This window comes from Callospermophilus lateralis, chromosome 2 (genome assembly GCF_048772815.1).
Source record: "Callospermophilus lateralis isolate mCalLat2 chromosome 2, mCalLat2.hap1, whole genome shotgun sequence".
Lineage (NCBI taxonomy): Eukaryota > Metazoa > Chordata > Mammalia > Rodentia > Sciuridae > Callospermophilus > Callospermophilus lateralis.
Window position 1 is genome coordinate 125,389,533 of NC_135306.1, and position 14,519 is coordinate 125,404,051.

The 14,519-nt window shown below is 36.1% G+C and overlaps 1 protein-coding gene across 4 annotated transcripts in view; it reads right to left on the bottom strand.

Moving 5' to 3' along the window:
• The window catches only part of Arhgap42 (Rho GTPase activating protein 42), a 265,823-nt gene that overhangs the window by 59,816 nt on the left and 191,488 nt on the right, over positions 1 to 14,519 (bottom strand). For all 4 annotated transcript variants that reach the window (XM_076846490.2, XM_076846489.2, XM_076846491.2 and 1 more), the window contains exons 5-6: positions 14,285 to 14,386; positions 4,353 to 4,463 (exon numbers count right to left, since the gene is read on the bottom strand). In XM_076846490.2, coding sequence (XP_076702605.1) covers positions 4,353 to 4,463; positions 14,285 to 14,386 — 213 coding nt within the window. The remainder of the gene's footprint in view (positions 1 to 4,352; positions 4,464 to 14,284; positions 14,387 to 14,519) is intronic.

The following is a 14,519-nucleotide window of genomic DNA, read 5'->3' on the forward strand; positions in this document are numbered from 1 at the left end:
CTAGTGCCCCTGTAGTTGACATCATACTTAATGCTGAAAGGCTGGATGTCCTGCTCCCTCAAGCTTGGGAACAAGACAAGAATGCTCACTCTTTTTTTATTTTTAATTTTAATTTGTTATATATGATAGCAGAGTCCCTTACAATTCACATTACACATATAGAGCACAATTTTTCATATCTCTGGTTGTAGAGTCACACGATTCGTGTCTTCATACATGTACTTAGGGTAATAATCATCATTTCTAACCCCATGCCCCCACCCCATCCCTCCCTCCCCTTGGCCTTATCTAGAATTTGCCTATTACCCCTATGCTCCCCCCACAACCACATTATGAATCAGTATCCTTATATCAGAGAAAACATTTGGCATCTAGTTTTTTGGGATTGGCTAACTTCACTTAGCATTATATTCTCCAACTCCATTCATTGACCTGAAAATGCTATGATTTTATTCTCTTTTAATGCTGAATAATATTGCATTGTGTATATATACCACATTTTCTTTATCTATTCATCTACCCGTGGTTAATACTGCACTCCAGATTCTCCTTATGGTAATTAGGCAAGTTAAAAAAAAAAAAAAAGACATCCAGACTGGAATGAAAACAGCAAATTTGCAAATGCCATAATCTTGTATATATAAAATCCTAAGGAATCCACTATAAAACTACTAGAACTAATATGCAATTTCAACAAGATTGCAAGATGAAAGATTAATATATAAAAATCAACTGAATTTCTACATACTTTACAATGAACAAGCTAAAATTGAAATTAAGAAAATTCCATTTTAAATTGCTTTACAAGGACTAAAATGCTTAGGGATTAATTTACCAAATATTAATTTCTTAAATTCATTCCACAAAGGAAGCACAAAAAATATAAATACAAAAACTTATATTCTGAAAACTATCAAACACTGCCTAAAAAAATTAAAGATGGTCCAAATAAATGGGAACTATCTCACATTAACGGATTGGAAAACTGAGTAAACTGAGTTACTAATATAGGAATATTCTTCAAATTGATATACAATCTCTAACAGAATCTCAGCTAACATCTTGTAGTAACTGATGTGCTGATTCTAAAATTCATGTGAAATTGCAAAGGACACTAGCCAATCAAAACAATCTTTAAAAAAAAACAACAGGAAGATTTGACTTCTTGGTTTCAACTTTTAATTTCAGTCACCGTAATGAACAGAGTGTGTCAGTGGCACAAGGAGAGACATATAAATGAACAGAATGGAACTGAAAGTTTACAAATAACACCCATACATTTCCAGTCAACTGTTGTCTCATAAGATCACCAAGGCCATACAATGGAAAAAGAACAATCTTTTCAACAGAAAGACAATGAGTTCATGGGACAACCAGATAACCACATTCAAGCTGGATCCCTATCTCATATCACAGAAAAAAATGAACTGAAAATGGATCAAAGACCTAAATAATGTTTAAACTATAAAGCACTTAGAAACACTTGAATAAAGCTTCATGATCTTGCATTTGGCAATGAATTCTTAGATATGACATCAAAAGCACAAATACAAACAACAGAATAAACTTGACTTTAATCAAAATTAAAAGCTCTTCTGTTTCAATGTAAGTTGTCAAGAAAATTGAATTGAATGAAAATCCACAGAATGGTAGAAAAAACTTGCAAATCATTTATCTGATAAGAGACTCATATTTAAAATACAGGAAGAACTCTTATAACTTCATAATAAAAAGACAACCCAGTTTAAAAACAGACAAAAAAAATTTGAATAGATATTCCCCCAAAGAGGAAATATAAATGGTCAGTAAGTATTTATAAAGATCTCCTACACATGATCTACATCAATGTTCAGGTCTCATTTACATATTTCTCCCTACTGAAATGGAAATTGCATAAAACTCCATGTATGACACGGTAAGGCTAGAAATGAGGATGAGACTAAACTGACACTATTATTTGGTTTGGCCAGACAGTCTAACAGGAAAAACACAGCAGCCAAGAAAATACTGTGCAATGACAAATCTCACATCATTTCTGATTGTGGTGTCAGAAGAAAGGCATGTTGCAGAGGACTTGTCAGAACACCCTGGTTTGGGATAAGGTAGAAGAAGGAAGAAAATGCATTTCAATTAGAGACAGCTTCCACTTCTGTGCATGTATTTTCACAGGAATTCATAAATTCTTATCATTCCTTCTGCTGCCTGTGAGCAAATGATTTTACAATCTTCTCTTTACACATTTGGTGTCATCTTATAGAATGGTCTAGTTCACTGTTGGCAGACAGAATGGGCTACGAAGAGACTTAGGGAAGTAGGCTATCCCCTGTCACTCTCTGGAAGAAAGGAAGGTATTCAGATGTAAAGAGATCATTCCAGGTGTGGGGAGGAATAACAGCATGGAAAATGAGCCAGGTCTGAAGGAAATGGGACACATAAGGAAGAAATATGTAGGAAAGTTGTCAGAATTAATGGGGTCTGACAGTTTGGTGTCAAAAAAAAAAGAGCTCAGATTCCAAAAATACCAGGAGGGAGGCACTAGGGAAAGAAGTTTGCCAGCAAAAAGTGGGGGCTGAAAAGCCACAGTGGGATTCTGAGACAGTTAGTCCATGTGAAGAGACCAGGAATTGTAAGTAATGGTCTTCATCCCAGAACTGAGGATTGTTAGGCTGACAAGTTGTCCACAAACCCTCCATGGGCTTCCAAAGGTCCCCTAAATTGAATAAAGTTTAATCAGATCCTCAAAGGGTCTAGGGCCTGAGTTACCAATTCATTCTAAGGGATTTAAGGACTTAGCCGTCTGGCAAACAGAATTTGGACTTAAGTCTGTTATCCCCAATAAAACATAAAAGTTAAATCCTAAGCCTGAGTTATGGCCTGTAGTTCTTTTAATCCCAGCTCAGGGAGTGGCCTGACAAACTTGCCAAGTGCCAAGTTTCCAGGAGTGAAAAGGCTCCAGCTAAGCAGAAGTCCTGGAAGCTAGGCAGGGACCAATGCTTCCCACTGTCTTGGCTTTATCTCACTTTCTCATATCTTTAGGGCATCACAGGTGGGTTCCCATTAGGAAATAAATTATGTCAAACACATTTTAAAAATGTTATCATCCCTTCCCTTCTCACTGTCACAGTCACTGAAGTGGGAACAAGGTATTTCATTTTTATTTTAAATGACATTTTAAAGACTGGCACAGGAAGAAAAGAATGGCTGAAATTAAATATCTGATTACTTATAAATTTATTAATCCTTCTTTTTCATCTCATGAGAATTGAGATATATCTATAGCAGAAGAGTACCCTGACTCCTGAGCCCACCTCTACTCCTCACTGCTGCCACCTTGCAGAGATGCTCATTTAAGCAATGCTGTAACATATTAGGGTGTCACTTTGAAAAATGTCAGGAAAATGAAGTAAGCTTGCAAAGACCAGCCACCTGTTCTTTCCTCTAATGTGCTTTACACTAAGGAATCTGTTACTTTTTACACTGACTTAGGAAAATAAATGACTTCACGGGAAAAGTCAGGCAGATTCCAGTTCTATAAGGAAAGGGAGAAAGAACAAAGGGAGAAAGGGGCCCTCTGTTTTTTTTTTTTTTTTTCTCTTTACCTAAAGGTTTGGCAAATGGGGCACTTTACTGGTGGGGTTCATTCGTGTGCAGGCAATGTACATCATTTTTTAGAATAATGTACTTCATTCTTAGAGCAGTTTTAGGTTTACTGAAAAAAACTGAAGGGAAATACAGAGAGCTCTCCTTTACACTCCCTCCCTGGCTCTCCCCCACCTATATAGCTTCCTTTATTATTAATATGTTGCATTTCTGTGGTGGGCTGATTATACTTGATGAGCCAATACACATACATTATTACTATTATTAACTGAATCCATAGCTGACATTAGGGATCACTTTTTGTACTGCACTTTCTATGGGTTTTGACAAACGTAAGACACTCACCAATTATCACACTATCAAACAGAAGAATTCACTGCCCTAAAAGTACCCTGTGGTTCCACCTATTCATCCCTCATGCACTCACCTCCGATTATTTTTACAAATAGTAATTTTTGTTTTTTAGTAAAAGGGATTGAACTCGGGGGCACTGGATCACTGAGCCATATCCCCAGCCCTATTTTGTATTTTATTTAGAAACAGGGTCTCACTGAATTGCTTTGTGCATTGCATTCGTTGAGGCGGGCTTTGAACTCACAATCCTCCTGCCTCAGCCTCCTGAGCTGCTGGGATTACAGGCATGTGCGATCATGCCTGGCTACAAATCATAATTTCTAATAAGAATACACTGTAAGGGTTTTTTGTGTTGATTGTGTTGATCCTATTAATTTACAGGAAAACAAAACACTTACCGGCTCAACAAATTCAAACTTCTTCTTTTCCTGAACTTCTTGAATTTTAAAGACATACTCTAATGATGCTTCGTAGAAGTTTTGATGTTCACGGTCAATCTGTGTATCTGCCTAAAGAGTGAAAAATAGGAAAAGCTTGATAAAGGAGTGATTACTGATGGACTGTCAGTATATCGAGAGGAATTCAATTTATATATTACTCCAAAGTCTTCGTTAAAAGCTAACTCCTGCAAAATGTGTTAATATAGCACTTATTACAGTCCTTACTCACAAGCGATTATAGCATATGGAGTTGAGAAGCATCTAGAGACACAGCATAAAATAGTATGATATATAATAATCTAAGACATATTAGTAATAGAAAAAAAGTATAGTAAAAAATTACAAAAGAGGTATTTTAAAGATTGCAGTAAAAGTTAAAACTGCTTTGCCACTGAGCCACATCCCCAGTCCTCTTTTTTAGACAGGGCCTTGTAAATAGCTGAGCTGGCCTCAAATTTGTGATTCTCCTGCCGTAGTCTCCCAAGTCTCTGGGATTATAGGTATACACCACAGTGCCCAGTTTAAGTTGAATCTTAAGATGAATAATTGACAGTGAATCGTCCAAAAAAAGGAAAAGGTAGGAGTCATTCTCATAAAAAACAAGCATGAAAAAACGTCAAGAGTTGGCTACAGAGTAAATACACAAAGGAAGCAGGGAAAATCAGGTTAGCATCACACTAAAAAAGATCTAGCACACTGAATAACAAAGATAGATCTTAATCAAGGAAGAAGCATCTGAGAATATTAAGCAGGAGGACTACATCACTAGGTAAAATCTTGGAAAGATAATTCAGTAGCAGAGCCAGAATAAATAAGTAAATAAATAATCAATGGATATAACCTGACAAAGTGTACTCCATCATTGCTGGGCACATTTATTCTTTCTGATTGCAATAAGGTTCTTTTGATAAAGCTGGGAGAGTGTTACTGAGATCATGTCAGTTTCTCTTTGACTTTGCCTCTCCTTCCCTTTTCTAGGATGGCTAACATCCTCAGATGCACTCTTTTGTTGTGTGTTTGTGTGTGTGTGTGTGTGTGTGTGTGTGTGTATGTATGTATGCGGTATTGGGGATTGAACTCAGGGGCAAGCACTCTACCAACTGAGCTTTCTCCCCAGCCCCACAGATGTACTCTTGAGAAATGACTTTAGTTCTGTGGAGAGACAGGATTCACTTTTCCTGCCCAGCTTCATACTCCTAGCTGCCAGCTGAGATTACTAAAAGTAGATGAAAAGGATGGGCTCTCTGGAATACATTGTCCATTAGCAATCTGGGAAGAGAAAACTGCTTTGGAGCCATTTGCAATGGTAATTTCACAAACAAAAGCTAAAAAGAAAGAAATAAAATTAAGTTTCTTAGCTGGGGCATCATAGCACTACAAGACTTCATTTGTAAACCCTTAAAAAATTACATACTTATTATGCACTTATTTATATAAAAATAACCCAATATTATCATGTTGGGATTTTTAAAGTTGAGGATTCCAAGTTTATAAACTAATACATGTGAAATTACATAAATCACATAGAATATTTGAAATAAAAACCTTCTGAGCTCTCAAAGATCATTTAGAAAAGGCAGGTACCACTAAAACAAAGATCAGTATTTCACATAAACCACCTCTTTTCTTCTTCCCATCACTTAGGGAACCAAACTATATATAAGGATGAATTAAGTGAATAATGAGAGGTGGTGGTACATACAGTACATGTTTAACAACTGCCTCTTTAGACAGTAAAGCCTGATTTGAAGTTAGTTGTTGTTTTTTATGGTGCAAATTGTCCCAAAATGGCCAGTTTCAAACCACAAACCCACTATCACTGAATGTAGGAATTCGAGATGGGGCTCTCCAGAGCAAGCTTCGGTGTACTACTAGGTGAGAGATGCAAGAAAATTTTCAGTTTCCAAGGCAACATTCTATTATGCAGGGTATTTTATTCACTTTAAAAAGATGTTATTGATTGTGTTATGTAGCACATGGAAGAAACTAGAATCCAGAGACACCTTTAGAGACTAAAGTGGTTATTTCTAATCAACAGGTTGTCCAGAAAAGAGTTAGTACATCAGTCCTGTTTGCTGTCTTTTGAAAGGTCTGCTTATGAGGTTGGCTGGTGTCCCATGTCAGGGAATATGAATTTCAGGATTCTCATCACTAACTGGTAAGAATGGCTCATGTGTCTAAACCATTTGTGCAAACAATATGGTGTATACTGAACAACTACTTTCAAGAGCCTGAAATTTGGGTAAATTCCAGGCAGAGTGCGTATGTGATGTTTCTCCAATAAAAACCCTGGGCATGGAGCCTCCTGAGTAGTCAGAACTCAGTGCTGGGATGTTGAGCATATCCTATGAGCCGCCAATAAGAGAAGACTCCTAGAAGGTTGCATCTGGCTTCTCCCAGATTTTTCTCCATGCATCTTTTCCTGTTGCTGATTTTTCTTTCTATTCTATTACTATAATAAATTCTACCATGAGAAGGACTATACATGTCTTTCTATGAGTTCTCCTAACAAATCACTACTATGGTGGGTGTCATGGGACCCATGAGACAAGAGTATTATATAATTTCTTCAGAAATTTATTTGCCAAGCACAGTATCATTCCACACCTCCCAAAAGATGGGGGTGGGGTAGAAAACAAAAGATTAAAGAGAAATAATGATTCTTGCCAATTATACAGGTTTTCAAACACTTATAATCTAGATAGACAACGGAAATTCCATATACCAAAGGTGCTCTAAAAGGTCATCCAGAGTGTACAGTGTTTACGGAATATGACAGTGTCATTTCTTTTTGTTGTAAGATTTTTTTTTAAAAAATCTTATATAAGTGCTGTTAGTACATAAAATAACGGCAGTTCACTAGCCAACACTTGATTATAAACCTTGTAGAAAGTGGTAGTTTACATTTTGTATTGGATTAGTAAGGTAACAATATGATTTATCATTTACACTGGGAGAATTTTAAATACAACTAGCAATAATTATACCAGAACAACAGGTGTATACTGTTGTTTACACCTGTAAAGTAAGAAACCAAATTAATTTCATAAGAAAACCATACAGTTCTCCAGATTACCTAAATTCCTCCCTAACTACAATAAGCTCTCTGATTCAAAATAGGGGGAAAGTCTCATGTGATATTTGATGAATCATCCCCAAAGGAGAAAAGATTTAAGATGGGCTCTGAAAAATAGAGATATTTAGAGTAGGCAGAGATAAATGACAGGAGTTTTAAGGCAGAGAGTCGAGAAATCAAAAATTATGTTTCCATGGATCAAAAGGTTTGTAACTTAACAATTGGTATGGAATAATCAGAAATGGCAGATAAGGTAGCAAAGACAGAAATCATGAAGACTACACCCTATTGACAGTGCTAAACCTTGAAGAAGATTTTGACAAGATCCATGCTGCATTTCAGGAGGATTAACATGAGCTTTGTACAGAATAGCTTGATAAAATATGTGGCAGGGTACACATGAATGTAAGATGTCTTATTGGTAATGGTAAAAGCATCTGGTGCACCCCCACAAGAAAGCTAAGTAGAAAAAAGTGAGCATGAGAAGAAAGGGAAAAGTCAATGATAACTGACACAGAAATAATAACGATGTTAACAGATAATTAAGGAAATTGAAAATAGGAGCAAATTTGAGAAAGATGGTGATGTTCCTAAACCAGACAAAGACACTTCAAAGAAAGAAAACTACAGACCAATATCTCTAATGAACCTAGATGCAAAAATCCTCAATAAAATTCTGGCGAATCGGATTCAAAAACATATCAAAAAAATTGTGCACCATGATCAAGTAGGATTCATCCCTGAGATGCAAGGCTGGTTCAATATACGGAAATCAATAAATGTTATTCACCACATCAATAGACTTAAAGATAAGAACCATATGATCATCTCGATAGATGCAGAAAAAGCATTCGACAAAGTACAGCATCCCTTTATGTTCAAAACGCTAGAAAACCTAGGGATAACAGGAACTTACCTCAACATTGTAAAAGCAATCTATGCCAAGCCTCAGGCTAGCATCATTCTGAATGGAGAAAAATTGAAGGCATTCCCTCTAAAATCTGGAACAAGACAGGGATGCCCTCTCTCACCACTTCTGTTCAACATAGTTCTCAAAACACTGGCCAGAGCAATTAGACAGACAAAAGAAATTAAAGGCATAAAAATAGGAAAAGAAGAACTTAAATTATCACTATTTGCAGATGACATGATTCTATACTTAGCAGACCCAAAAGGGTCTACAAAGAAACTATAGAGCTAATAAATGAATTCAGCAAAGTGGCAGGCTATAAAATCAACACGCATAAATCAAAGGCATTCCTGTATATCAGCAACAAATCCTCTGAAATGGAAATGAGGACAACCACTCCATTCACAATATTCTCAAAAAAAATAAAATACTTGGGAATCAACCTAACAAAAGAGGTGAAAGACTTATACAATGAAAACTACAGAACCCTAAAGAGAGAAATAGAAGAAGATCTTAGAAGATGGAAAAATATACCTTGTTCATGGATAGGCGCAACTAACATCATCAAAATGGCGATATTACCAAAAGTTCTCTATAGGTTTAATGCAATGCCAATCAAAATCCCATGGCATTTCTTGTAGAAATAGAGAAAGCAATCATGAAATTCATATGGAAAAATAAATGACCCAGAATAGCAAAAACAATGCTAAGCAGGAAGTGTGAATCAGGCGGTATAGCGATAGCAGACTTCAAACTATACTACAGAGCAATAGTAACAAAAACAGCATGGTACTGGTACCAAAACAGGCGGGTGGACCAATGGTACAGAACAGAGGACACAGAAACCAATCCACAAAACTACAACTATCTTATATTTGATAAAGGGGCTAAAAGCATGCAATGGAGGAAGGATAGCATCTTCAACAAATGGTGCTGGGAAAACTGGAAATCCATATGCAACAAAATGAAACTGAATCCCTTTCTCTCGCCATGCACAAAAGTTAACTCAAAATGGATCAAGGAACTTGATATCAAATCAGAGACATGGTGTCTAATAGAAGAAAAAGTTGGCTACGATCTACATACTGTGGGGTCGGGCTCCAAATTCCTCAATAGCACACCCATAGCACAAGAGTTAATAACTAGAATCAACAAATGGGACTTACTCAAACTAAAAAGTTTTTTCTCAGCAAAAGAAACAATAAGAGAGATTAATAGGGAGCCTACATCCTGGGAACAAATCTTTACTCCTCACACTTCAGATAGAGCCCTAATATCCAGAGTATACAAAGAACTCAAAAAATTAGACAATAAGATAACAAACCCAATCAACAAATGGGCCAAGGACCTGAACAGACACTTCTCAGAGGAGGACATACAATCAATCAACAAGTACATGAAAAAATGCTCACCATCTCTAGCAGTCAGAGAAATGCAAATCAAAACCACCCTAAGATACCATCTCACTCCAGTAAGATTGGCAGCCATTATGAAGTCAAACAACATCAAGTGCTGGCGAGGATGTGGGGAAAAGGGTACACTTGTTCATTGTTGGTGGGCTGCAAATTGGTGCAGCCAATCTGGAAAGCAGTATGGAGATTTCTTGGAAAGCTGGGAATGGAACCACCATTTGACCCAGATATTCCCCTTCTCGGTCTATTCCCTAAAGACCTAAAAAGAGCATGCTACAGGGACACTGCTACATGGATGTTCATAGCAGCACAATTCACAATAGCCAAGTCTGTGGAACCAACCTAGATGCCCTTCAATAGACGAATGGATAAAAAAATGTGGCATTTATACACAATGGAGTATTACTCTGCATTAAAAAATGACAAAATCATAGAATTTGGAGGGAAATGGATGGCATTAGAGCAGATTATGCTAAGTGAAGCCAGCCAATCCCTAAAAAACAAATGCCAAATGTCTTCTTTGATATAAGGAGAGTAACTAAGAACAGAGTAGGGACGAAGAGCATGAGAAGAAGATTAACATTAAACAGGGATGAGAGGTGGGAGGGAAGGGGAGAGAGAAGGGAAATTGCATGGAAATGGAAGGAGACCCTCAGGGTTATAAAAAATTACATACAAGAGGAAGCGAGGGGAAAGGGGAAAATAATACAAGGGGGAGATATGAACTACAGTAGAGGGGGTAGAGAGAGAAGAGGGGAGAGGAGGGGAGGGAGGATAGTAAAGGATAGGAAAGGCAGCAGAATACAACAGACACTAGTATGGCAATATATAAATCAATGGAAGTGTAACTGATGTGATTCTGCAATCTGTATATGGGGTAAAAATGGGAGTTCATAACCCACTTGAATCAAAGTGTGAAATATGATATATCAAGAACTATGTAATGTTTTGAACAACCAACAATAAAAAAAAAGTAAAAAAAAAAGATTTTGCATGTATCACCAAGTGGTAATCTAAAGTGGTAATCTGGGCAGTGCAATCTGGTCACGCATAACATTGTGACCTGAGAGACATTATAGGAAAAAAGGAAGAAGGAGAAACTTCAAGGACTAATTGCAGGATAAGAACAGAGGTACAAGAACTTAATATAAGGGATTTGCTTTACTGAGGCAGTGGGAATAAGAGGAATCTCTTCAGAGAGTTATCTAGTGATACCCCTTTACTTTTTCTTCTACCTATAAAGGAAATAAAAATCCATTATTATAAATTCATTATTCATTACTATAACACAGAAATGTTAAGAATTATAACCCCATTCTTAATATTTTGATGTGTAACACACAGTGATATATACACATACACCTACCTTACAACAAATCTGGGGTATCACTGTATATTCTGGTTTAAAAATTATTTTCCAATGTAAGATGGATAGTTCTACCACTTTACATGGTTTCTTTCTGAGATTTTATATATAAATTACAAAATGTACATCTAATAAATATTACCTAATAACTTTCAGTGACTATCCTTAATCATATCACACTCAATTTTTGGTCACACTATATTTTTCTATTTACCTCAATTATTCTTCTGTGCCATTTTAGATGTTTCTCAACTTTTGCATTATGAATAATTTGTTTATGTATATAATTTTTACACAGTTTTTATACTCACCTCTGATCATTTCTTTGGAGCAAATTCTTCCCAATAGAAATCATCTTATTTACCAGATATATCTCAGGTTTGTTGAAATATGATATCAAATTTACCTCAAGAGTGATTAAATCTTTTTATGTTCTCCACAGGAGAACAAAAGTATGTATAGTTTCCCATGTCTCCACTAACAATAGATATTATATTTTTAATAAACTAATAAAGACATCTTGTTATTAGTTTGTATTATTTAATACACGTAACACTGAAACAAGGTTCATTTTAGTTTATATTTCCTCTTTGATCAATTCCTTCTTGTATCCTTAGCTCATTTTTTCCACTGATTTCAAACACTTCTTATGTGTGAGAGATGGCAACACTATGTCATAAGTTGTACAAATTTCCTAATGCATTGTCTTTAATTTGGTTTAATGTCTTTTTGAAATAATTACTTATATGCATGTGGGCCTTTCTATATTTCCTTTATGATCTCTTTATTTTATCCTCAGAAAGTAATTATTCATTCACATATTGAATATTATTTCTTTTCATCCATTATACAGCCCGTAAACTTGATATGCTTGTTTTCTATTCAACAACCGTTCACTTCAATGATCTGTCTAACGGATGGCCTTGGAACTTCATCAACCCAAGCTGACCTTTCAATTCAGGGCTGGAACTGGCCAGCCACTTATTTTCTATGAGCAAAATGAATAAGGAGACAGCTATGCAGGTGAGCAGGCACAGAGGGGTCTTTGTGAGAACAAACTAATGAGCTTGGTGCTGACAGAAGGGCCAAAGCTGCTCTGGAAAGGAACAGATGACATTTAAAGCCATGTCACAGGACTATACGCAGTTGTGGCAGAATCTCCTTGTAACAGGTCTGATCCATGGAAGCATGGGGGGTGAAACTTCCCAAGCCACATTTTTCCTTGTCTATATTATATACCCCCAAGGAGCTGCTTTAACACAATTTAAGTTAAGTTGTATGGGGGACTGTGCCTCCTGGCAAAGAAGTGTGTGTATTTTTTTATGTGTGCAGAATGAGATGAAGAGGCAGACATTACTAACAATGCTATCATCTTTCCCAGCCCCCAACTAAATACATATTCTATTATGCCATAGCCTAAGGGACTGAGGCCACTAGCAAGGAAATTAATAAATATTGAGCTAAATTGTCAGGAGAAATTGAAATATAGCCTTTAGGGGACTTTAGAATAAAGCTATCACTTCCTTGAGATGGTTTAAGCAGTGTCTTGACTAAAAGGGGCTTCTCATATTCACCAAGCACCTGAAGTTCAGTAGGAACTCTAAAAACCACCTTTGATTTTGAGGCAGGCAATTTTTTAAATGGCACCTGGCCACTGTCCTTAGTATGGCAGATGCTGGGTACTGGTGACAATTAAGGAGCCTCTGTCCACTGCCATAATATAATCTCTTTCTCTCTAAGGTTTATGCTAATGATGTATAAATAGAAATATAAGCCCTTAAACATTTGGAACATGTAAATGAAATTTTAAATAACAATAAGCAGTACCAAACCCTTGTAAAATTAAATATCCAAGAAATTTAAAACAGAATCTAGTTATTTTAATGACAGATTGTCTTTCATTTCACTTTTGTCACAAAACATTTCCATAAGCATACAACCATATACTGAATTATGCTTTTTAAACAGCATGTTTTAATAATAGAAGGCATAGGTTAAAATTATATGTGAACATTAAGCAAAACCAAACCTCCCAATCAATATTAACCAGCTATAAATGAAGAAATGGGGTGCTCTCAATGAGAACGTGTACATTTTTTGGAAAAAAAAGAGGAATCAGAAGAACAAAAATAACATTCCTAATCCTTTTTGACACTGTGAAAACTTTGTAATACTCCTAACTTACTAAGCGTGACTTCTGGCTAAATTTGAAGGTATGGGAATTAAGTAAAAGAGTAAGGAAAGCAGAGGTCTGGGTTGAATTTGAAAGATAGTTCAGGAAGGGAGGAGGCTCTACTGGGAGAAGAACCTGGATGATACACACAGAAGATGCACCACTGGGACAGCTAGAAGTACAGTACCCAGATTCCCTAGGAAGTTCTAGATAGCAGCAGTGAGCCCCCAGTAAGCCAACTTCACAACCCCAGCTCCCTCCACAGGACCTGTCTGAGAGAACCTCAGGGTGGGGCTTCACGATTTTGCTGCTCTAATGACAAGGCAGATTTTCTGACATGTCCTATCACTGAAAATGGAACTGTACTATTCCTTAGTGAAAGACTACTCTTGACTTTACTAAATTACTATTAGTTTTCAGCCATGAAAAGATACTACCAATGGGAGGAACAAAATGTAACATATTTCAGACAAAGGGAAGAAATAGCTGCTAGCAGGTATATTTGTTAGTAAAATATTCCCGTTCATTTGTTTTTAAAGAAAATTGATGTAAAATAATTGAGATTTTAAAACATATGGTTATATAATGTTTTCCTTGAATTTAGAAGCAAAGTTTTAAAAGCAATGTGACAGATATTTTAAATTTAATGTAAAGGCAATAACATGAACTTGACAGGTTCTTTCTCCTTAAAATATGTCCAACAAAAAGAAAGGGGAAACGTCTTGTTTCAATTTTTCTCATTGTTGCGAGAAATACTAATCTCACTTGAAACCACTAATATTAAATGTCATAATGTATCTAAAGTAGCTGTCCATAGTAAGCTCAACCAAGTTAGCTAGTGTTATTGTTGTTTTATTAAAAAGTAGATTTTAAGGTACTTCTAACTTTGAAATTTTTGACTTTACAGGACATAATGTTAATGTCCTTTTCTCATTTCAATTGGAAAAGCTTACCTCTTGCAAATGAGATTCCTTTTTCTTTGCTGACAAATTCAAATGCTTGTCAAGAATAGAATAGTATTTTTCACTCTCCTTGTCAAACTTCTTCTTTCCATCCTAGGGGATAACAACGACAACAAAAGAGATTCAAATTAGAGCATCAAAAAGCCTTCATTTTCCCCATTCCCAGCAAGTGTCCAATAAAATCATTTAATAACAATTTAGTGAGTTACAATTGTATGCAAATCCT